At 37.1% G+C, this 22,734-nt stretch overlaps 1 protein-coding gene across 5 annotated transcripts in view; it reads right to left on the bottom strand.

Annotated features, from left to right (window-relative positions):
* Window positions 1–22,734, bottom strand: part of SH3KBP1 (SH3 domain containing kinase binding protein 1) — a 214,929-nt gene that overhangs the window by 91,168 nt on the left and 101,027 nt on the right. For 4 of the 5 annotated variants that reach the window (XR_005628042.1, XM_039714043.1, XM_039714045.1 and 1 more), the window contains 3 exons: window positions 15,625–15,731; window positions 7,541–7,664; window positions 2,263–2,337 (listed from right to left, as the gene is read on the bottom strand). Coding sequence is in view for 4 of the 5 variants with exons in the window: in XM_039714043.1 (XP_039569977.1) it covers window positions 2,263–2,337; window positions 7,541–7,664; window positions 15,625–15,731 (306 nt within the window). In the remaining variant the exon portion in view is untranslated. The remainder of the gene's footprint in view (window positions 1–2,262; window positions 2,338–7,540; window positions 7,665–15,624; window positions 15,732–22,734) is intronic. The other variant, XM_039714044.1, reaches the window with a different exon arrangement.

The following is a 22,734-nucleotide window of genomic DNA, read 5'->3' as shown; positions in this document are numbered from 1 at the left end:
CGGAGACATGAAATGGAAGGAGCTGGCTGCACCACCTCTTGTTCAGCAAGAGCATGACGAGTAAGTTTGCAGGAAGTGAGCTGTAAATAGATGGAGCAGGGAGAGTAAGGGACCCTCCTTTTTGTGCGTTAGTTTAGACAAGAGCATCTCTGATAGTAACAACAGTGCAAACCTTTGTTTTGTTTAAGACTTCCCCATCTGACCTGATTTTGTGTATTCCTCAGTCCCAGTTCCAGCCCAAAAAGCAACAAACAGGCCATAAGCGTATCTGGATATCTGGCCTTCTGAGATGCATCCTTATGGAGAAAGTAACACACCTCTGCAGCATGAAAAAACATGCAAGTCTCAACCAAATGCCAAGGGAGGTAGAATTAAACCTCCAAGTAAACTAACTCCAGGTAGTATAAACAGATATCTTTTATCAGCTTTAAAAACAAAGTTTAAATGGGTGTTTGCCCAGGGCAATGGGAGACAATCTACTGTGGGTTAAGCTGCCTTCTTGCAGCTGGTTATCAAACTTTCCTCTAGACACCCATCCAGTCCTGCACTCTGAAATCAGTTTGATGCAATTTCTTTTCTGTGGCATGGCACAATAATGGGCCAGTATGATTAACAAGAAGAACTAAATGCAGAGCTCTAGCACAACTGGAAATGTGAGTGAATTCTTCCTGGCTTCAGTTATGCTTAGTTTAGATGACTTGAGAAGAGGGAAGGATGATTTAGCCCTTAATGAATAACAGGCAGGGCATGGAGAGAAGGCTTTTGGAGAACTTTGAAAGGTAATGTTAGGGCAGCATTACCCAGTAAGATTGTGAAATTAAAGGCTCCAAAGGCAGACCTTGAATCCGATTTGAAGCTTCATCTTTATGTCCAAAGTCAAGGATACTGGAAATTAACTTCATAAATCCTTATCATGCTCATCAGGTGGGTGGATTAGAGGACATGAGGGTCTAGGAACTCTGCAAGAAGCATGAAATTTGAGTGATTGATAAGCAGTCATGGAGATATAAGGTGAGAAGCAGCACAAAAATTTGAAGACCACCAACCACATGGTCTGCTCCAGGTAGAGCAAGGGCTTGGTTGGAGCTTCCAAAGAGCTACAAAATGAATTCTGGTAGACAGGGAGATAATTTTCCACAAGGAAATACTCAGAGCTGCACACATTTACAAAGATTTTTGTTAAAAAAAAAAAGATCATCTGTTGAGAAAAACAAAAAAAAAGATGTAAAGGGAAACTATCAGAATAGAATAATGTGACTTTAACTTCATCCTTTGCTGTCAACATGCATAAGGCAGAAGTCCTCAGAGGTAGAAGACCAAACACTCCCACCCATTAAGGGGGAAGAAGGGCAGCACAGCATGGATCCTCTCAAGAGGAAGCTCTCTGGGGAAAAGCAGATGCCAAAGCTAGCACAACATCCTGTTCACTGGAAGACAGGACTGAACACTTTGCACTTAGGCACACCAAATGTGAATCTTCTAGCTTGATTTCTCCATGAGGAAACAGGTGGAAGGACAGATTTCTGTCTTCCTTGCTTCCTCTGTCTTGCATCTGATATAAGCATTCTCTCCTTTTCTATATTACCAGGGCAGTAAAAGAACATGAAAAGCAGGATGTGCCCTTCTTTTAAAAAGCAGAAGCCAAAAACCTGAACATGAAATGAAAAGAGCTTTCTATCTTCTACTCTCCTTGGCAGAAAAAACATATCAGCCAGAATGCTGTGAGTAATAACTGTCAAAGACAGAATGCCAAATGAAGAGCATGCAGTAAAAATAATTTTTTTTAAAATCACCAAAAAAAAAATTTTCAAAACAAATCAAAACCCAAAATATCCTTTAAGAAAAGCAAAGCATACTTTATGAATTCAACAATCACAATGGGAACTTTATTTTTAGAGCAGACTGACTTTTAATTCAAAAATTAGTGGTGATTATCAACAGTCTTCTCGTTAGTGATGGGACTAAATGGTCTTAGATTCCATAGCTGAGACCAAAACATCCAATGTAACTCACAATTTACTGTGGGCTTATGCACAGACACTGTATGGACACAGAACACACACATGCACAGGAAGAACAGGGGCATTCTCATTGCATTAAGGCTGGGCAGTTCATCAGCAGCAAACTGACTTCAGCTTACAGACAGATATATGCACGTAGAGTAGCCATAAGTGGGTAGCAGTGGCACAATTTACAAGTGTGGATAAATCAAACAAGTTCAGAGGACTGAAGCTTTGCTTGATGATTTTGGAACACACTCACTGTTATAACGTCTGTAGCTGTCAATCTTTGCCGGTGCCACTCTGTACAGAATTGTCCCTTCAAAGGCAGATTTTCCTGACAGCAGGCAAGAGAAGGAAAGACAAAAAAAGAGAAGGGGCAGGGTGGGGGTAAAGAGGTCGAATGATGGTAAAAAGAAGGGAAAGGAAGACGTTTTAATCTGTATTTTCAGTCACTGACATTTAAAAGCCTCATTAGCAAAATGACGAGAACATTAACAAACATATCTGATTGTACATGAAGTTAAAATGTTCTTACTGCGTGTATGTCAGATAACAGAATCTCATGATTTTGCTAAACCCGTTATTTACAATGTCCAACAGAATGCATTCTTCTTAGGTTTGGTCTGTTGTCCATCAAGTTGTGAGACTTGCAAGTAAAATTATTTGTCTGTTTTTTGCAGCCTTGCACAGGGGAATCCTGAAAAAATATTATTACTGCAATGATGTACTCACAGTGGCTCAACATTCCTGCTGCAGATGTAGTGCACTTGAACAAGCACAGCTGACATCCAAACAGGGCAATGAAATACTCACATCTCTTTAATGTACCGGGATCTGTGAGCATCAGAAATACTGCAACTTTCCAAGATCACTTATTGGAAATATTTTGAACATGGGAACTGGTCTTAAACAGTGCTTAGTAGGAAGAGCAAGATAGTAAAACCTGAATAAATCGGTTTTTCAAATAAAGGCTTAATCAAGTGTGACTTGGCATTGACATTAACAAAAGCAAAATCCTCAAATTATGAGGGAAAACAGTAAAACTATAAGAACCAAATCCCACGTCTCATCTAAGATATTTAAGATAACATTTTTATTACAAAATCCATTGATTTTTTTTTCATTGCTAGTGATATAGCTCATGCTCTGATATTTAGGACATGAAATTCAAGTGAAGGTAAAGGCATGAGCAGCCAAAGTGTTTTGTGTGTCAGGTTTAAAAACCCAGGCAAGCCCAAGAGCACACCAATGCCAGCTTGTTCCAAATCCCCCCTAGGTATACCATCACAAAAACTGATGTCTTTGGTAAAATTTCATAGCAAAATAGCCAGTATATGTGAATTGTCACAACACAGAATCACACCCAGTTTGGTACTAAAAATGAGTGGGATTTTTTTCTCCTGTATATCATTCTGTTGGACTTTCAGACAATAAAAAGCTATACTTATTTATATATTATAATAAGCTAATTCTTACTTTTGTTCTTGCAGCTTAATAACAAAATGTTTCCATTGTCTTATGTAATGTTTACGTAATGTAATGAGGAAGTAAAAATGCAAGAAATCCATCTTTACACTTTCTTTTTGCAGGATACCATTCAAAGAGTGCTATTGAACAGTCAAACATCAACTGCTAAGAGAAACGTTAGTTAAGCTTCATGACACTGTGGAGAGCCAGAGAGACAGTAATGGAAATCTAAAGTTTTAAGAACTCAGAACAGAGGAGGTTGCCTGACTGAAGCATCAGCTGATGAGTCTATCATCAGTTCCACCTCCAGCAGCCAGGACTTTTCAGGGGTCATCACTAACAGGTTCCAGAAATAGTTGATAGATACCATGAGGCCCAGCTGCACCTTGGAGAATGCACATCAGAGACAGCAAGATACAAAAGGCCACCTTCCAGTGCTGGCCTGACACTGCTGTTAACATACTAAATGCTTTTTGAAATAACCTCCTCAATGTGAAATTGTGATTATCTCAAATAGAATTTTTTCACATGTCAACCTTTTGCTTCTCAACAGGCTGTATTGACAAGAAGTGGCATTGAAAATAGTCTTAAAATTAATACTGTATCTCTGAGAAATATGGAAAATAATCTTGTAGACCATGTATCTAATATAGTAATAAATTGATAATGCACACTGCTTGTTCATGCTGTAACAGTTGGCCCAAGAAAAGCAATGTTTTCATTTAAGAGCATGCTTTAAAGAGCAAGGAACTGCTGTTTACTCCGAGTACCTGATCCTATCTGTACTTACATTCCAAAATGTGCCCTTGAAGACAAGAATCTGGCAATCACCTTACAGATGGGACAAATACTTTAAAATCAAACAAACAACCCCCCAGATATTTAGATCTTGCAACAGTCTTGCTTTCCAGCCTGCTGAGCACACACCATCGAGGGGAGGCACAGGTTCCCAATCCTTTCCAAATAAGGTTCAAGCTAAGTCCCACAGTCAGGATTCAGAAATATTTGGCACTTCTAAAACTAGCCCCAGGCATTTTCAAAAAATGAAAATTTTGCTCTGAACAAGCTTCTGAGGTTAGTCTATGGCAGAGCATGAAAAGAAACCAAGATAATTTCTTCTGGCTGTTTATTTTGATCTGCCATAAAATTTACATGGACACAACAAAACCAATGGAATCAGGCTTTTTTCAGTCCATTGGGGCTGGTGTAGATTGTAACAGAAAGACAGAGAAATATGGATTTTTATTAACTTTATTCCTAAAAAGCCAAGTTATGTAATTTTTTCTGTATTTCTTTTTCTTTGAGTTCACCAAAATTACATTTGCCTTTCAAAAATTCTCTTTATAGATGGTCAGTAAAACGTGATTTAAAAATCAAGTTTAATTAAATTTAACCATGACATTAAATTTAATTATTAACTTAAAAATATTTGTGGGTTTGCACAGTGCCAGTTCTCCACATATCCCGTGCTATTTTCCCAGGTCTCACAGTAAATCTGCCAAGTATTACCTTATCCATTTTACAAGCTGGGCTGAACAGTTCAAGGGTGCTGCTCAAGACTGCAGAGCCAAACCCCAACCCTTTCTGGCTCCTCTGAATGCTGAGCAGTGCCTCAGTGGCTGCCCAGGGTCTGAGTTCAGTGCCTGGGTACCCCTCACCCAAGTGCAGCTCCATAATCTAGAATTCATATTCAAGGATTCCACCTTGCCAAGTCCTGTGATACAGAGGCACTCAAAATTTCCAGAGAAACAAAAAGGAGTTACTGCAGGTTTAAGGTGCTGTCACACCTTGTCATCCATAGAGGAAGGAGCTGACTGAGAGGCATGGATACACAACTTTCTGAGATGTAACCTAGAGCATTTCAGCAGTGCTACTAGCCTGATGGCCAAATCTTCCTTGTTAGTTTTCTATTTTACTATGTTTTTAGATTAAACATGAAATGAGATTATCATTCCTAGTCAGTTGTGTAAAGTTGTTAAAATTTTTGCAATCTCATTACGCAGACTTTCAAATCCAGATATGCAGTGTGCCTGAATACAGCCCCATGAAGCACTATGTGTTGGAGAGCTACAGGTGTATCAATTACCTAAACCACATACAGAAAAAATTGAATTTATGTGTATTTCCCATAATTCTCCTAAGGCAATGCAATTCTTAAATTGATAATTTTATTTGAAGAAAAAATAAATTAAAAAAAAACATCCCCATAATAATCTCAGCATTCCTTGAGTCACAATCTCTCTCTCAGAAGGTTTACAGTGTTCTTTTGTTTTATCGGTATATCTAACAGCTCCTCATCTTAGATGGCCACAAAGCACCTCCAAAGAATTAAATTAAATACAAAAAAGTAGGAAACCCATCTCCCACCTACAGTTACTTAAATTTATTTAAAGATGCAAAAAACAACATTTGTCTTACTGCTGTCTTCTCCATAAAAGTATCACAGGTTTGGGTTCCACTGAGAGTCAGCACACAAACCCAAGACTGAGCAAAGCATGGGCCATAATGGACACCAAGAGTTAATGCTTTGTGGCTGCTTTTGTACATTCCAATGTATGTTTTTGTTAAGAGTGATTTCTAGGATGCTTATGAAGTATACATTACTAAATAACCTGAAAAGAAAGAGTACTCATTCATTCATATAGAAAAAATTTGGGTATTCCATTCTGAACATTATCACCTGCCTTGTTCACTTATGTAGTACCAAACAATACCAAACAATACAGACTCCAGAGCTGAAATTACTCTACACAATTAGTTCTTCCAAGACTCACTGTGTTTACAATTAACATAATTCATGATAGCATATATCATTATAGAGAGCAGTTTGCAATCTCACAGAAACCATCACTTTAAAATTTTGAAGTTTAAATATGTTCATCCCAGTCTGAAGGAATGTTACATTTAAATAACTTGAACAGCACTGACCACAAGACTAGGTCACCAGTACACATTCATACATGAAAATATCCTCCATTACAAAAAATAGAAAATATTTTCATCATTGCAAAAGTTAGGGCTTTCAGGATCTTATTTTTGTGGTATGAAATAAGGGTGACAAATTTGCCTTAAGTGGAAAAATAAGGAATAAAGAAAAAAGTGTTATAATTTTCTACCTTTTATTGACAGAGTAAATGATAAAGGTTTTGGTAAATTTCAGCTGAAATCAGCTTACAAAGATCTTGGGAGTCCTTTGACTTCTGTTTATTCAGAGATCTCAGGACAATGCTATAAAACAATGAACATCTGCAGTGCTAAAAATAGGAAGACCTTGGCAAGTATTGTGGAATTAGCCTGAAATATGCAAATAGAATTGACTTTTTTTTTCTCTGAAAATTCAGATTTGATCACTGAATTAGGGAAAAAAAAGAGTAATAGCTGCTTGAAGAACACAAAAAAACCATGAAGACCAACAGCTTTCCATTTAATGTAACAGCACACTTTTGGTTCAGGTTATTCTCCAAGAGAAGTTACAAATAGAACAATCCACTCCCATGCTTATACTATTGCAAACTTAGTTACCAAACATGCTTTTCACCTGCAGCAGTACTGGCCCACTGTACATGAGAGAACAAAGTCCATGTCCCAGTTCTGGCCTTTTTCCCTTTGGCTGCTGGGGCAGTGGGTGTTGGAGGTGATAGAAACATGCTCAGCACCTGGAGGGAAAAAGTGCTGCATGTCCCACACCAGTAATTCTGAATCCTTAACCTATTGGAGTTGTTATAGAAAGCATGGCACTTTAATCCCTCCACTTTAAATAAGCCACTTTGTACTTTCCACGTCTAAGGACAAAAAATCCCTTGTAAGTAATTCTGAAGTGCAAATGCAGTCATCATCATTGCCTTCTCTCTTCTCTTAGGCTGTTGTGGCTCAGCAAGTCTTACACAGCTCAGGGAGCACTGCAGGTATACATAAATCATCATCATCATCTGACCCTTTCGGCATAAATTAAGAACATGGCATTCAAAAACACTTCCAAGCAAGAGATAAGAATGTGCTATCCTATCAATGTGTTATGAGCTAAAGACACAAACATACATACAGAACATCAATAATAAATTTTTCCTTACTTGACTTCACTTGCTCCTCCTGTGCTATTCCAACCTCATCAGAATCAGAGAGTTCCTTTATGAAGTTGGAAGGAAACATGCCAGTCTTTCCATTAAGTATACCTTCCCACCAGCCCTCTTCCACCTGCACCAAGACAAAAAAAGGGGGTTTTTACATAAACAACACTTTACTGAGTACCATTATATACATTCAATAAATTACAGTAACAGCTCTGAATAGTTTATATTAATTAATTTCAGGTATAAGGAGCACGTGGCATGGGCTCCAAGTCAGAACACCTCTCTTTTTTTCTTCATAAGTGAAAACAAGAGAGATGCATGAACCCATCAGTAAATGTCAGCAGTGCTGACAGCAGTCAGAAGCACAGACAAGCATTAAATAAAAGGATAAAAGAGCAACTAGAGAGCACAGAGTCTCTACATTTCAATTTTTATGGATATCCATTCAATCAGTAAATTTTCAGTGCACACTGTATGGCTATTCAAGACCATCTTAGTGGATGTGATTTGCAGATTCTGTTTGAATTCCCTAAGTAATTATTGGTGAAAGAGAAACACCTACAAAGGGCTACCCAGAGAATCTAATTTAGTTATCTTAATATACAAAAAACATTCTTGCCTTCCCCATCAAAATCAGAACTTCTGTATTTTAGAAATTAAGAATTCTGCTACAACATTCATGTGTAAATGTAAGAAACCTGTGGAGAACAAAGAATGGTACTAATGCGTATTTGACTCGAGATTTACGAAGAGGTACTGAAATACATTATAATAATGATAGTGTCAGGAGGAGCAAGGACACTACCTAGCCAAAACCCAAGAGAAAATACCACTTTAAAATCACAAACTCCCTCCTCTATAACCCATTCAGGATTGAATAGTGGTGTCAGGCAGTGAAATGACAGCCCTTAGAAATGCCTTTAGGTTATAATGGCACCACAAGAAATGACTGATTATATGCATCAGCTAAACACATTCTTGATAGATAAATGTTTTTCATCTGTCAGACACTGTCCCTTCACTAAAAATATGACAGGAGAGGACAGTGTAGGTCTGTGACACATCAGTCTCCAATAATGTTTGACTCATATCTTTTCCTCCTACCTTCCCCCCAAGTTATGAAAAGAGAAAGTTAACTTTACTGTTGAAAAACAACCCCACACTTTAAATGAAGCTAGCTAATTATCATAGAAAAAAAGTCTGTCTTTTCACTTATCTGTGAAAAATTTGAGTCCTTAGGAGAGAAATCTTATAATAATACAAGCAAATATTTCCTCAAAATATAGAGGAATGTGTGCATTTTTCTCAATTTAGCTACATGAGATGTTTTAGTAAAAAAACCCCACATTTCTTGATCTCACAAGTTGAATTTTTGTTTTAATTTGAAAGTAGTTCAGACCAGACTTTCATTTAATCTCAAATGACAAAACTTCCCCTCTCTCAATGCCTCAGTAGTACTGGTGAGCTCCAGAACATCTCTGGCAATTATCTTGTTCTTCTTACTATCCTCCTGCTACTTGAGAAAACAGAATACATATATATCACTCAATCACTGCAGGCAGGTGGAGGTTTTTCACATCACAGGATCAGAGTCTCTAAAAGGTAATATTTGCTTTCTTCTCTCCAGACTAATAAAAAGCAATATGGAAAACTGAAACTGCATGATACACAGCACTCAGTCTACAAATTATATCTCTAAAGACCATTTGATATAAATGCTATACTCCACATAAAATTATGTTGTTATATAGAAAATACACAAAATGGCCAAAACTCTTTGAGCTATAAAATATTTCAATTTTTCTAGTGCAGTATTTCCATGTGGCTATATTGATTAGAGCTAAGTATGAAACAATAACTGCATTAGCTGATTGACCAGAAGATTAATGAGAGGATTTACACAGTTCCCAAGATCCCTGCTATGCAAGATGCTGAGATTACTTGGCAAATAATGTGACCAATATCATTCAGTTCCATCTTTTCATCATATAATTTTTGCTTGCTTACTTCTTCCAGAGTAACACTTCACAGTTTTCTTACAGTTAACATTAACACTCTTTATGTGATGTGTTGATCTGTGGATCTCTATGTATAGAAGTAAATATAAATAAAGATCTTCAGACAGCTAAATCTAAACTGCACATGAATATGCTTAGATCATTCATTAGCTTAAGTTTTTCATCTGACTGAAAAATTAGTAGTCTGAAAATATAATGTTGTATTCAATAATTCTATAATTATTCTATAATGTTGTATTCAATAACTCAAAAATTCAGAAAAAAATCTAAAGCAAAACCCAGGGGTTTCTTCCACAAGGAAAATGCAGAATCATGTTAGCAAGGCATTAGAGTCTGAGGTCAAACTGGGCCTCCCAAAGATTTGTTAGGGAATTGTCATCAAAAGTATCAAAAGCTTTAAGTATTTTAAACATTAAACCTGCTACATATCCTTAAGCCTCAAAACACACCAGCTAGGGATGAACCCATACAATATAAGACATTAAAATACCTCCAGGATTTAGTTAGCCCAAACTGGGGCATTCCATTACCATATGGTTTGAAAAGTTGCAGTAATTCACAGCCAATATAACCTTACAAATGAAAATCCATTATTCATGGGGGGTAATCCATCTGGAGGCACAAAGTCAATAAAATTTGTTATTATGCTATTAAAACAAAGTGCTTTCAGAATTTATACATTCATGTCCTGATTTACACCCAGCATTCATGTGCTGAACCAAACAATCTAAAAAGAGAAGGGCTTCATTTAGCAGTCCATGTCCCTATGCTGGAAAAGAAGTTCTACCAGCAGCTGCTTGCCAGAAAATCTAGGACTGCCACTGTAAGCTACTTGCTTACACCTTGCTATATAACTAATAGTCTAAAGTTGTTAAATGATTAAAATGTTCAGCTCTTTGGAATCACTGACCTAAAGTGTATTTCCAATAAATTCCTCTATTGGCCTGTTCCACAAGATGTTCTACAACCTGCAGCTTTGCCTATTAGGCTGACAGATTACTCACAGCTTAGCTAAGGCAAATGAGGGAAGCTCTGAGTCAGGAAAGGTTTCAAAGGGAAGAAAGTCTCCATGGATCATAACAGCGTCTTTCTGAGCTGTTGAAACTAAAACACAGTCCCAGGAATCAAAGCAATGCCAGAAGCAGGCAACAGGAGAGAGAGAAGCTCAAGGTCAACAGATTTTCTTTTGCTTTGAGAGAACTAGAGCAAAGAAAGCAAAGGAAAAAAGCTCCCTTAGTTTATAAATTCTAATGGAAAACATTGAGCTCAAAGGACAAAAGCAATCACATGTTGAAAGGAAATTAAAAACACAGATTCCCAAGAGGCAAAATAAACAAATCACATCCACTGCCAATGGGAAAATAAATTTTGGAAGCAAGACCTCAAGAGAAGATGGTGCCTACAGTGCCACTTGATGGCTTATTCTGGGAGTGCATTCAGAGAGAGCCATGCTCCTAAGGTGTCAGCCGTCCCTTAGGATTCTGGTACAGGAGAATATATCTGGAAACTGGTAACTCGGGTGCAGAAGGTAAAAATTAAAAATGCAGAAGTACTTTGTACTAAGGAATCTTTTCAGCTTCAGGGTTCTTTATTTTGAAGTGTTAAAATGTGCTTTGGGAATGTTTGTGTGTTTGACTTTGTGGTTTGGGTTTTCATTGGGTTTTTTTAATATCATCTTCTAAACAAGAAACTAAGGGGCTGTGAAAGCAATCATGTAGAACTTGGATGACCTTATATAGAATCAGCAACACTTGCACCCTTATTTCCCAAAAAAAAGTCCCCTACAATATGAACTAACCAAATAAGAAGTAGTCATAGAAATCCTCGTGAACAACCTGTTAGAAGAGAATTTGGAAAAACTGGCACAGCATTCAACAGAAAAGTAACTGAGGCATGTGAAACCCCAGAATTCATTCCCAGCTGTTTTCTTGCAATTTATACAGCTCTGTATTTGTGGCACAGACCATCCCCTCACTAATGTTAAATATTCATTCCCCTTTCAACTCTACAGATGCCAAAAGAAGTCATTGTAAAAAAAGTCCAGCTCAATCCCCAGTTTATCTTGTTCTTGGAAATGGGTTGAATCACTTTATCTGATAACAAGACCAAAAAACACCCATCCACTAATCTTGCAAATAAGAAGCAACAGATTTGTCAAAATCCAGTTTGCATTTTTGTAACTTCAGAACAGTTAGGATTTATCAGGTAATATATGGCAATGTTACCTAAAAGTCAAAGAATAAGCTCAGTGGTATCACAGAAGATCTCAGTCAAAGACTTGTGAGCTTAACTCCATGCACTACACCTGGCCAAAAAGCTATCTTGGCAGGAGGAGGCCAAAAGGTACATAGCAGCACAGTGACAGAGCAATCCCAAATGCAAGCAGCCTCAGAACTCTTGAATGACATGCCAAACATCCTTACTCTCATGCTACAGGTTAATTATCTGGCATCCCATGAAAGTGTAAGGGTGAAAGATAATTGGAATTCAGATATCTGCATTTAATAAGACAATTAGTTACAGTTGTATTTTGGAACAACTGTAATTAGAGTTAGAGCTAATGAAGTAGGAAAATGACAAGCAAAAAGCTATCAATCACACAATAAATGTGAACATAAACAATGATGGAAATGCTTCTCTTGTTAGTTTTAAATGTACTTTTAATTTAAGTCTGTTAATTAATGTCTCATGGGTATCAGTGTCTCTGCAGTTAGAGAAACCTATTTTAATGAGGAGCATTTTATCTATTGTGTTGAATGTTTGATCTTACTATAATTAATTTCTAACTAGTTAGGACAAATAGGAAGGAACTGTGAATTCTGAACACACACACACACACACACACAACCTCTAAGGATACCCATCTGGTGACAAGTTCAAAACTCACACTTGGTGTTGTTTCAATCCACTCTACAGCCCCAAATCACTTCTTCCACAACAGGAATTTCCCATTTAACCTACCCCTACTATAGGCACAAAAACCCTTTCAAAACCTCTTATCCCATCTCTTGGCACCAGGAAGAAGGATCTGGGTAGCTTTGGATGCTATTACATATGCAGAGAGGGAGAAGGCAAGACATCCTCTATTGCTGAGCACATCCCCATGTGATGTCAGTGTAACCTATTTTCACTGGGAATTTGGGGAAACATATTTGGACACTGTTGGAGGCATCTGAGACTTGTGCTCCCCTCTGTCAACCCTGTGCTGGAGGCAGAGATCTTGAACAGGCTTGAGGAGAAGCAGAACACATTTCTTTAATAATGAAGTCAAATTAGCTTTTCTTTGCAACAGGAAAAGCTTAATGAGTTGTTCAACCAGAAGCAACATTTAACATGTTGGGCTTTTTTTCTCAATAACTACATTAAGATATATAAGATGGTATTCTGACCTAAATACCAGTTTTATTTGCTGTAACTCAAGTTAGGAATTGATTTATTTTCAACTAAACAGAAATCCATGGAGATTTTAAAATATTAATCCAAGTCAATTAAACCAATGAATTCAACTGATACAGCTTTCTTAGGAAGATACAAAAAATACTATCTGTGGGAATTTGAGACCTATTCATGAATAAAACGATGGGATAAGAGAAAAGAACAACTGGAAATGGAAAGTGAATTACCATTATTGTTCCAATTACTGAACTGCTCTAAATAATGTGGATGATATCACCTAGTTTTTAAACCTAAGTAATGATAAACAAAACCTATATTTGAATAATTTCAACTTGTTGCCTATGTGGAAAGGCCTTTTCTGGTTCTTTGGGGCAATTTTGTACAATAACAGAGCATGATAGAGCATGATTTTGGTCATTGCAAAAAAACCCTCAAATTCCATAACTGAGGAAGACATGTGAAAGGCCTTTTCTGGTTCTTTGGGGCAATTTTGTACAATAACAGAGCATGATTTTGGTCATTGCAAAAACACCCTCAACTTCCATAACTGAGGAAGACATGTTTTTTAAACAATAAGTCACTCACAGCAAATATTTATAATTTGAAATAAGAAGCATTGTATAATGACAAAACCACTACGAATTCTGTTTCAATGCAATGACTATTTATGCAGCATTACTTATAAGCCAAAGGGCTAACAATTAAATCAGCACATTCATTGGTGCAACTTTCTGCATCAAATAAAGTTCCTGTTTCAAAAGACATATTCTGCTCTACTTTTTTGAGGAATTAATACCATTTTGATAACAGCAGAAGAGGAAGTTACAACTGTTCAACGACATCAACTGCATGGTATCAACCATAATAGAAAATAAAGGTCCCACAACAATACTTCCTGAAGCACTGAGAGTTTCTATTTAATTTCCTATTTTCCCTGTTCCACCATCTAATATACTTTCACCCAAAAGAAAAACCCAACTGGGTTTCAAAAAACATGCCCTTAACTATAAGTACACACATGCAAGTACATGGAATGTTTCACTTTTATAGTTCTACATTTTTCAATTTTAATGCTGATATTTTCAGTCTCTTTTGGATATAAATAAATCACGTATGTATAATTAAGTTTTTCAAATTTAAAAAGCGACAAGATACATTCCATAAGAGATGCCTAGTGTGTCATCTAAATTATTTAATCATATAATTCATTCAGTAGAATTAATTTGTTGGCTGGATACTAGGAAAAGGTTTTATTCCATCAATTTAATCTTAAAAGATACAGACTTAAAACTTTTAAGTGGTATTTGCGTGGCGATGTGAGGTGAAATATACCTCAAATTGCCCATTAAAAACAGTTCATGTTATGTCATGAAACTCATTAAAATATGGAGTTTACAATATGTTCAAAATATGCTCTTATAACCTTGAACTCCCCCATTACAAAACTGCTCACGGACAGTATAAGGTCGGTTAAGTGACACATCATGTCTGGTCCCAGGGGAAGAATGATGTGCAGAGCTGCTGTGCACAGCTGGTTAGAGCAAAACCAATGATCACTAAGCTTCTTACATTCAGATGTGAGAATTTAATCTCTTATAAGAAAATGCTGAATGCCATATAGATTACAGTAGAATTTATATTCTTTTCAAATTGATTGCTAAAGTGACAGATGCAGGAAAAAGTAAAGTAACTATGTATCCTTGACAAGAAAATAAATGTTGAATTACTGCTGAGTCATGGCAGAGGAAAAAATCTTACAAATAAATGATACAAACTGCAATACATGTTATGCTGGCTGCCTGAGCAGACTAAAGTCTTCCTTTAAAGCCAAGCAAATAAGAATAAATTAGTTTAAACACCTTCTACTTAAAGGATGCATCATTTTGATATCATTTATCATTTTGATATGGGTCCTCATGCTGTCAAGAAGATATTTGTAAAATTGCTAAGGGAACACTGAAGGTATTGGGAGCAAACACCATTTCTTCATCCTGCAGCCAGAGTCACCCATGCAAACAAAATCTGTCTCTCTGTCCAAGCTTGCATAATTTGTTCCCAGTTTGTGTAATTAATTTTCCACATCCAGTTCTAACCAAAATAATTGCATCTTGAGTCTCTAAATATTTTGTTGAGGATTTTTATTTGGTTTTTGGGGTTTTAAAAAAACTGATTAAGACCAAAATGAAATTCTTAAAATTTGCTGCCAAAGATGACAAAAGGTGAACTCTAGTAGAGATTCAAGTAGATTTCTTAAATGTCTTTAATTTTGCAAAGGTAATTTTTCCCTGTGGCTGACTTACTAAAACTGTGAAATGTTTCTTCTGCTATAATCATTGGTTCTTCAGAGATACAAACTCAAGAGCTATAGAGATATAAACTCTGTAACACAAACTTGGAGCTCTTACCCTGAACAGAACTCTGAAACATTAACTGATGTAAAACCAGCAGAAATGCAACAGGGAAAAAAAAGGCACAAAATCCATAAGAAAAAAACAACATCCCCTAATTCCTAACAGTAACCCAAACCAGACAGGTCAGGATAGCAGAGAAGAAAAATGTCGGGTTTAAATTATGCACTGAGGAGCTCAGCATGCACAAGACATGTCAGAAATGCGTGTATATTCAATTAAATATACATGTGTATGTATATTCAATTAAAGATGTGCTCACCTCTCCCACAACTTCAATGATGTCACCAACTTTTAATTCCAATTCATCTTCATTTTGAGGCATGTAACTGAAAGCCACCTGACATCTTCTTCTTCTGCTTCTCTCTCCTGAGGGAGATAAAGGAAATAGGGAAATGTAAAATGAAAATAAAATTCCATGCCAAACACAAGCCAGGGGAAATTATTAAAGATGAAAAATTATTCTTTGAGCATTGTTATCAGAATCTGAATGTTTGTGATAATTAGTCTATCTCCCTAGTTTTACCTTACAAAAAGAGCCAAAATTTAACTAATTGTACTTCCTAATGACAGGATGGACAAACTTCACCCAATGGATCTTTCCAGATGTATTCACTACAATTTCTCTTCTAGGCTAGTGCTCTATACACATGGTGTAGGCAAATCTAGAAACCAGAGGGATGGGGAAGGGATCCAAAGCTTATAAGGAAATAAGCTCTAAGCTGCATCTTGGTCACAACTCTTTCACAGGTGTACAAATAACTCATTAACCATTCTTTATATTTTTTTTTTTCACAGAATCGTAGAATTGCTTAGGTTGGGAAAGACCTTTAAGAGTGTTTAGTTCAACTGTTAATGCAGCACTCCCAAGTCCACCACTAAACCACATCCCTAAACTCCACACCTACACCACCTCCCTGGGCACCTGCTCCAATGCTTGACAACATTTTCTGTGAAGAAATTTTTCCTAATATCCAATCTAAATGTCCCTTGGCCCAACTTGAGGCCATTTTCTCTCATCCTGTCACTTTTCACCTGGAAGAAGAACCCAACTCCCACCTCATTACAAAGACCTTCCAGGTGATTACAGAGAGTGGTGAAGTCCCTCCTCAGACTCCTTTTCTCCAGACTAATCAATCCCAGGTCCCTCAGCTGCTCCTCATTGGACTTATACCTTTCACCAGCTCTATTCCCTTCTCTGGACACACTCCAGCACCTCAATGTCTTTCTTGTAGGGAGGGGCTCAGAGCAAGGCATTGATCTGCTGGCTCACGTGTCTTCTTGCATCCTCACTCCCTGTGACTGAAAGGATAGAGAAGAATACTGCTTCTGCTCCTGATGCCTTAAGCAGGTGTCCCAAGACCCTGAATAATCAACCTCCTGATTGCCCTTAGTCTGCTAGCTGCAACTTTATCACTGCCTACCTGAGAAATCAGTAATGGACAATAACCTGAGGGTTGTACCAGGGTAGGACCCTTTCCATCCACACCTTCAACCCTGGCCCCAGGGAGACTGCAGAGTTCCCAAAGAAGTGGGTCTTGTTGGCATATCAGGCTTTCTGTTCCCTTCAGAAGATAGTCTTCCACAGTGGTGAGCTGCCCTTTTTTTTTATTTTTTTTTTTTTATGGTAGCAGTTTGAACTGTTACCAGGGCATAGGCTGACATCTCCCATCACCTTGGTGACATTTCCATGGCAGATGCAACATTGTCACCACAGTTCAATTCCACTTGCAGACCCTCACACCTGTTATGCCAAGGCCCCAGGGAGGTGGGGCAGTCACAGAGATACTCCTACTGCAGGAGTAGGAACTCACATTTATGTACCATGCAGATATAGATGTGTGTGTGCATGTATGTGTGTACACACACGTATTTGTAAGGTGCACTAATGTTAGCTTAAAGAAAATAGAAGGAAAACCATTGCAATTGAGTTAGTAAGGTTAAGACAGGCTAATTTTAATAATCTGTCAGACACTGGAAATTACATTAACAATCTTTCTCTTCAAGCTTGGATGTCCAAGCTGTGAATCCATAGCTTTGAGTAAGACCCCTTACTTGACACTTCTGCCATCAGAGTTTTAAGAGAGATAAGTGAAAATACTCTGTTCCAGAGGTTTGTTTGCCAGATCTGCTGGCTTACATGTAATTATATTTGTATGAGATGAGAGAGCTTCCCTAAATTAAATTGCTAAGCTGGCTGCTTCAGCCTCTGTTAGCTGAAGTACAACTTGCTGATACACATCATGACTATGTTGGAATGTGGTGGAGGAGCAGAAGGTAGGAAGAGAGAATTTATTCAAAACACAGAATTCCTTGACTATTCTCTCTTCTCTAGAAGGTGTGCATTGTATAAACCATGTTATTTTATATAATTTATATGCATGTATCCACACAAATATATACAGGCACTCTACACAAGTAAATGTACTTTCTCTTATGCTATTTCTCTTAACTGTTAAACACACTCAATGTACACCAAAGTTGAAAGTGCAAATACATTCCAAGCAACGTCTTAATCTGAAATTAAATTACAGAAGTAGATTTTATGGTGAGTCTACTTTTTGTTCTGCAACATCTCTAGATAATCCTGCTCTAGAGTGAATAGTGATAAAAAAATTACAGACTTTTTTCCCTAATCTAGTAATTGAAACTAAAGAAAGAAGATAGAAAGGAATCAATTGATTTTAGCTTTCTGATAATATTTTTCACAGCCACTGCAACTCTGCAGGAGTGGCAGCTTTTTGAATGTTAAAATTGGTAACTTAGTGCAGTGTAACTAAACTCCCTCAAATTGGCTCTTTTTTCCACCTAAAATGCCTTCTCATTCTTCACCATCTAAACTAAAATGGTCCTAAACTGACAACTTTACACAGCTGCATTCCAAATAACTTAAATGCAATAAATACCTTCTATATTGAGGGCTTCTTTCATTGTGCAAGAGAGGCTGGCTATTTGCCCTAAAAATAGCACTCCCACTATGATTTCTAACATCAAGTAGCAACTGATATGCTGATGTTTCCTGATGTGACAGCTGGCAGTTGTCATGCTATTTAATAATAAATATTGTGTGACTCTTTGGAGAATATTTTTAAGAGTAAGAAATAAACACAATTCTGGATGTTAATAATACAGCTGTATGAATCCTTCCCCCTCCCAATCCATAAAGTTATTTTATTACTGTCAACAAAATCTAGTGAAAGTCTGCATTTATCTCTATTATCATGGTTGTCTCACTGCTCTTCCCTCTCCTTCCAAATCTTTCAGTAAAGAAGCACCTAAGGAGTAGCTAGCCAGCAAAAGACAGATTCTATGCACCAGTTAGTTGTTCTCTCTGATCTAATGCAATACAACAGACACAGCAGTGAATACTTTGGTTTTAAAGAGAAGGTTCTGTCCCTATGTGTATGCTAATGCTTGGTGCACTTGAGAACAACATGAGATGTGCAAAGAGCTCTACAGCCCTTTTTCTACTGGTGTGGCAACATTGATAGGACAGAAGCAACATATATAGGGAGTAAGGTGTTTCAAAATTAACTGGAATTCTCAAATATCATCTACCTTTGTTTTTTTTTAAAACCTCTGTCATGAAACAGACCTTTATATAAACATCTGCATGTGTGAGTGGGTTACATGGTGGTTTCTGTAGTCTAATTTTCCCTAATGCCAATGTCTTTGTAGCCTGTCCCGTTGCTCTATTAGGACAAAAATGACAAGATGAAGACATTTCCTGTCTTCTATTTCAGATTTTCCTGCATGTGGCATTATCTGCCCATCAGTCTCAGTTTGACTTTTGATTCTTCCATTTTTAAAGCTGTTATCTGTTACTTGGGGGGAACAGGTCCAGTTCAGTATCTCCTGGCTAGACAAGCTGGGCTTTGATATGATTCAGCTAGAAACTAGTTCTAAATTTAATGTGTAAAAAGACAAAAGGCTATAGCAATATTGCATAACTAAAGATGACTTTTCCACATATATGTGTATAGATTTTAATGAAACAGCTGTTTTGCACAGCCAGCCTTGGTGCTTACTGTATCACCTTTTTGTTTTTGTTTTTTAATAACTGAATTTTTGTCTTGGTTTAAGACAATTTAAAGGGGAACACTAAAATGAGCTTTCCCCCTTGGTGTTAGCCAATTTCTTTCCACCAATAAGCAGAAGCAAAATATGACAACTGTGTGTATCAAAATGCACATGTTAAGAAAAAACATAGGACTGCAAACTTCCTTCCAAAAGTTAGATGCTTTTGAGAAAACTTAAAATGAGTTTTCCCCCTTGGTTTTAGCCAATTCCTTTCCACCAATAAGCAGAAGCAAAATATGACAAGTCTGTGTATCAAAATGCACATGTTAAGAAAAAATACAGGACTGCAAACTTCCTTCCAAAAGTTTTGAGAAAACGACCTAATTAAGAGCAAACAGCATTTAAAATGTTGACTTTTTTAATTGCTTTAAGTATATTGAAGATAGTGCCAGAGACTACATTAGAATTTAGTACGACTAAGACATTATTTGAAATCTTATAACACTATCTTCCACAACACAAGGACTCCCTCCTCTTATACCCACCCACCAGCAAAAACACCATTCTGATTTTAGAAGGCACCAGAATGGTCAAGTTCCAATTTCCTTCTTTTCCTGGAGAGCTTTGGCAGTGTAGTTCTGACCTGTGGTTTGACATGTCAATTCCAACTCTCTTATCATCCACATGCTGTTAAAAGGTGAATGGCTTTGGATGGATGACAAAAAACACCTGCTGAGGTCTCTTCCCTGCCTAGCAGAAAACAGAACTAAGATGGAAGGGAATATTGGGTGGGGAAATACATACTGAGGGTGAAGAGGTGTTTGTGGGAGGTGATTGTTCAGTTTGAGTTTTTTGGTCTCGTTTGAATTTGTGACATTGATATGCCAGAGAAAAGATAAACTGACGGAGGTGAGGGAGGCAGAATATCTGAGGTGCTTCCAGTACTCTCTCAAATGGGTTATATAAAGCTGCTGTGTTTTTCTACAGGCAGATGAACTGGGAATTGCCCTGCTTTGACATGTGCAGCTAAATCACAGAGACTGCAGGACTCCATGAAGCACAATTAAGCCACAATGCAGCATGGCATCACTGCTAGTACTGTATTATCCTGAGTGTGTTCATGTTCTACTGTTACCCAGGAGTGTTTTCTCTTGCTAGACTCCACAGCAACACTTCCAAGTTTCAGCCATCTGGCTGCTGCTCTGGATTTTATGGCCAAGATTTGCCTGTAAGGAACCTGAAAGGCTGGAAGACACCTTTTCTTTAACACCATCTCATTTTAACACATATTCACTGTCAGAATAACAGCAACCCTCATTGTTCAATTAATTTTTTCTTTTGTTAAAAACATGCAGCAGTAATGAGGCTTTTTAATGGGTGTAATTCTTTTGCATAACAGCAGTAATTAACTGAAGCAACTTACAGCAAAAACGTAGTACTAGTGGTCAAAAGCTTTTAGGAGAAAATCATAAATTAACTAAGAAGTTAATTCCATATGCCACAGCTGGAGCCAGGCTTGTGCGTGTGACAGACAGAACCACAACACTAGTGAGGCTGAGATCACCACTTAAGCCTAACCCAAAGCAGAAGGAAACATTAGATAAATAACTGTAAATAAACTCAAAATACACTTCCACAGTTTAACCATACACTGCCAACATTTTTTCTTTCTTAAACTGAAAGTTTTAAAATGCACATAAATGGAACAGAAGCTTAACCAAGAATGCAGTTAAATCATCACCAGCAAATTAGACAAAACAACTCCAAACTCACAGGAACCCTAGGACTTTGCACACGGGCTACATACTTTGTATTCTAGCTTTTAGAAAGAAAGGGTAACATAGTATTAAAACAGTATTAAACTACATACTAAACTCAACCATATGCAGAACTGAAAATGTGATTGTTTATCAAACATACTAATTCTAGTGCCTGTACCTCAAACTTCATCATCTAAATAGCTTCAAGAAATACTGGAGATAATAGATATCTGTAGCAATAAATTAGCTTTTCTAAAGAAAAAGAAGGAATATACAAACCTGAAATATTCTTTCTTGGATGACAGACCAAGTTTAAAAATGCAAGTATAGAAACATGAGATTTTTAAATGGCCCAAACAGGTCTTCTCTTTCCATTCTCATTGCATTTACATCATATTATCATGGGACAATCCCAAAAATTTTATTCCCTTAGCTAAATTTTGAGATAGTGGCCAATTACTTGGGTCTTTGTTGCTTTTTTGTACTGATCTTTTGAGAAAACATTTGAATGAACCAAAAGCAAACATGAGTTGCTGTTGCATCTTTACCACTTCTCATATGTTCCATCACATAATTCACACAGCTTAAACTGCCTGTGCACAGCAGCACTTCAAACATACAGCAAATGACATAAAATAGCTCTAAATTGCAAAATCACCATGCATATTCAGTTTTTGTTATGTTCTCCTCATTCTAACAAAGAATTAAACCACATGGATTCCTACACGTTCCATCACATAACTCACACAGCTTAAACTGCCTGTGCACAGCAGCACTTCAAACATACAGCAAATGACATAAAATAGCTCTAAATTGCAAAATCACCATGCATATTCAGTTTTTGTTATGTTCTCCTCATTCTAACAAAGGCACTTAAGTTAAACCACATGGATTCCTACACAGTAATCTCCAAAAGTATTAGCTTTATATTACCAGCTTGCTGTCTTGAAGGTGACTTCTGGCCAAATTCACTAAAGACTAAAATTCACAAAAACCTTTAAAAAGCATGACTTTTTCTTAAAGACTGCCAACAACTGTGCTACTTCATTTTAAGATACCAGAGTAACCATGCTTTTCAATCTCTCCGTAATGACATTACATTGCAGGTCTTACTCTGACCTCTTACAGCAGTTTCAAATAAGTCTCTCTTAGCAGGGGAAAAAAACCACCATTGTCAACATTTTATTTTCATTCCAACAGGTAACAACATACATTAAACAATGCGTCAAGAAATGCTAAATGATGGGAAAAATACAGCAATGACTTTTCTGCTTGCTGCAGTCATGAGAGCTGTTACAAAAATGAACACATGCAATAAATCAACAACTTAACAAAAACCAAAACTCTATTTCATATTTGGCATCTAGGAGATCAGTCAGATGTCTAATCTAGAATTTTATTTTCCTCTAGAATATCTGTACAATCTGTTCCCTTTGCCATTAAAGGCAACAAAATTAAACAAAAATTAGTAACACATCCACAAACAGCAAACACTTTAATTTCCAGTTCAGCAGTGCTCCTAAAGCCTAGGAAACTACACTAAATTTGCCTTGAAACACAAGCCCAGCCAAATTCTCAATTCTAGAAGCTAA

The sequence above is a fragment of the Passer montanus genome, unplaced genomic scaffold (assembly GCF_014805655.1).
Source record: "Passer montanus isolate IOZ18808 unplaced genomic scaffold, ASM1480565v1 scaffold3, whole genome shotgun sequence".
NCBI classification, from domain to species: domain Eukaryota; kingdom Metazoa; phylum Chordata; class Aves; order Passeriformes; family Passeridae; genus Passer; species Passer montanus.
Note: the sequence above shows the minus strand (reverse complement) of the source record. Positions and strands in the feature narration are given on the sequence as shown.